The sequence below is a fragment of the Cervus canadensis genome, chromosome X (genome assembly GCF_019320065.1).
Source record: "Cervus canadensis isolate Bull #8, Minnesota chromosome X, ASM1932006v1, whole genome shotgun sequence".
Classification (NCBI taxonomy): domain Eukaryota; kingdom Metazoa; phylum Chordata; class Mammalia; order Artiodactyla; family Cervidae; genus Cervus; species Cervus canadensis.
The window spans coordinates 129,623,949-129,626,492 of record NC_057419.1 but is presented as its reverse complement, the minus strand read 5'-3'; the positions used below and the strand labels follow the sequence as shown (position 1 = coordinate 129,626,492).

At 55.7% G+C, this 2,544-nt stretch overlaps 1 protein-coding gene across 1 annotated transcript; it reads left to right on the top strand.

Annotated features, from left to right (window-relative positions):
- The first annotated feature begins 680 nt into the window (after nt 1-680).
- Nucleotides 681-2,544, top strand: LOC122435209 (rhox homeobox family member 1-like). Its single transcript, XM_043459195.1, has 3 exons — nt 681-899; nt 1,089-1,443; nt 2,189-2,544. The coding sequence occupies exons 1-3, from the start codon at nt 821-823 to the stop codon at nt 2,262-2,264; spliced, it is 510 nt and encodes a 169-aa protein (XP_043315130.1). The 5' UTR covers nt 681-820; the 3' UTR covers nt 2,265-2,544.

Genomic DNA, 2,544 nt, shown 5'->3' with positions numbered 1-2,544 from the left:
GCGCCCCAGTACCCCCCAGGGAACGAGAGGAGACGGGCTCTGCTTTTAGCGCTTTATTGCAAAACCCCAGCAAGTAGTCTCCCACCTTCCACCCCGTCTTTCCGTCTGAATCACTCGCCCGTTTCATGGACTTTGAGAGCGAATGGAACAGAATCGCAGTCCCATCCATTAATTACCGACTTCCCAAGAGGGAGGTCGCGCTCAGAGCCCACGCGACAAGAGGGGACGACTGTCGTCTCAGCCGGCTGGGATTGCTGGGGCCCCAGGGTTTCTCCAGTCCCACCTCTGCGTCTCCCGCTCTGGGGGTCAGGGGGTTGGGGGGGAACTAATGACAACAAGCCTGAGCCCATCGAGGGCCAGGCGGAGAGACGGTCTCCCAACATTTCCCCCAGGCTCCCGGGACGCCTCATTGAGGTCTCATTCCCTCCCCTCTTCCCCGTCCCAAGTCAGCTCGCACAATCGGGAGAAGCCCCTAGTTCAGGACCGACCCAAGGCAGCAGCCGGGAGTATTCAGCTCAGCCACAAGTGGGAGCTCGCGCGCCCCCACCCGCTCGCCCCCTGCCAGGACTCTCCCCACGCGCATCTCTCTACTCTATGGCCACGCCCTGTCCACGTGCACGCCCCAACGGCTACGCCCACCGCACGCGCCGTTACTGGGGAGTTCGCGTAGCCGACGCCGAATAGCTGGCGCGTGGGCGTCGGCGTGAACTGCCGCAGACCGGCTATAAACTCCCAACGCCGCGGACCGGACGTTGGGATCGCCGCCATCAACAGCGCAGAGTCGACCGAGGCGCGCAGCGGCTTGGACAGCGCTAGCAACATGGACCGTGAGCCCGGACGCCAACACGAAGACTCCGGTTACCTCAGTCTGGGAGTCGACGAGCTCCAGGAAGATCCCGGTCAGTGCCCAGAGCGGGATAGGTACACTGGCGAACTCGAGGGAAAGGCCCTTTCCCTGGGAGAGGCGAGTGGACGGGACGCGGCTGTGGTGCGGTCGCCGTCGCCTCTCAGGTCGCGGGCCTGCGCCTCCCCCAGCCCCGCACCCTCGGCACTCCGACGCCCAGACTTCTTGTCTTTTTCCTTTCCAGGTACGAAGCCCACCGAGGTCTCGGGCACCGCAACAAGTGCCGCCGTCGAGGAGGAGTCGGGATCAGAACCTGAGCCGGGAGCGGCAGCGGCGGCAGCAGCAGAAGAAGAAGAAGAACAGGGCCAGGCTGGGGCGGGAGCTCCCGACCCCATGGTCGACGAGATCCAGAAGGGCGGCGGCGGCGGCGGCGACGGCGACGAGGAGGAGTTCCCACAGGAGCCAGTGCAGGCGGACGCCGAGGATCCGCAGCCGTCGGACGGGGAGGCTCGCCTCCACCGCTGTTCGTTCAGGCGGCTGCAACTGACGGAGCTGGAGAGCGTTTTCCAGCGCAGCCAGTACCCCAATGTGTTCGCTCGGTAAGTGGCTTGCTCTGGAGGCGCCCAAAATTTTCTGGGACGTTAGGGCTCTTCTCCCGATGCCTTTGGCGCTGTCCCTTCCCCCAGAGCCCAAACTCAGTGGGGTGCTCGAGGCCCTTGAAGGCTGCCCGCTCTTGGGGTCCCGGGTTGGGGCGGTGCGGTGAGTGAGTGAATTAACTCCGGAAACGTTAGGTTTCGGTGAAGAACGTTTCATCGGATTGGGGTCTAGGTCAGTGGGAGGCGAGTGAGACCCCGTTGTGCAAGTATAGGATTGAATTTTGTTTTATTTAAAATTTTAGATAATTTGGTGGTCGTGCAATTTTTTTTGCTCGTTTAGTCTTTAAATATTTATTCGGTTGCACCTGGTCTTGGTGGCGGCATGCGCCATCTTTAGTTTCGGCCTGTGGGATCTAGCTCCCTGACCAGGGATTGAACCGCGCCCCCTGCCTGGGGAGCGAGAAGTCAGCCACTGAACCACCAGGGAAGTCTCTGTGAATTTAATCTTTATTCTTAAATAGTGCATTAAAAACGCTTAATATTGAATACTGAGTTTTTCAGCGCTCCCATAAATTTTGCGCACAAAGGAAAATTCTCCCTAAAGAGAACCTGGAACTGGATATTACAAAACTATGTTCCCTGGGCATTTGGGAGAATATGAATGTTAAAACAAGCATAAAATGTACTTCGTATATCTAATTTGGTCCACAACTCCAAATACTGAATATTTGCCATTTTCTCCCCTTAGGAAGGAGCTTGAAATTCCAGTCGATGTGAGCGAAACCAAAGTGCAGGGCAGTGAGCCTGAAGACGACAATTTGTGAGGGCAGTCATTATAAAAACCTGCCTCAAGTCTTTGGACACTTTTGTCCTAGACATTCTCAAGTTTGTTTTTTCTTTTTTTGATGCTTTTTCCCTGTTTAGCAAATGAGTTTTGAACTTTCGGGTCTTTGGCAAGTGGAAATGGGATAAGTAAACACCAGTTTATGGAAATTGCCAATTATCAGAAGTAATGTGATTTCCTAAAAGAGCAAGAAAAGGAAATCACTGTTCCTATTTCCTGTGAAAAATTAAACATAATAAAGTTCAATTTCCTTTATTGAA

Bases quoted from the DNA above. Each gene is read 5' to 3' on its own strand.
- LOC122435209 (XM_043459195.1), top strand. From the start codon at position 821: ATGGACCGTGAGCCCGGACGCCAACACGAAGACTCCGGTTACCTCAGT. The intron at 900-1,088 runs GTCAGTGCCCAG...TTTCCTTTCCAG, and splicing joins CGAGCTCCAGGAAGATCCCG to GTACGAAGCCCACCGAGGTC. The intron at 1,444-2,188 runs GTAAGTGGCTTG...TTCTCCCCTTAG, and splicing joins TACCCCAATGTGTTCGCTCG to GAAGGAGCTTGAAATTCCAG.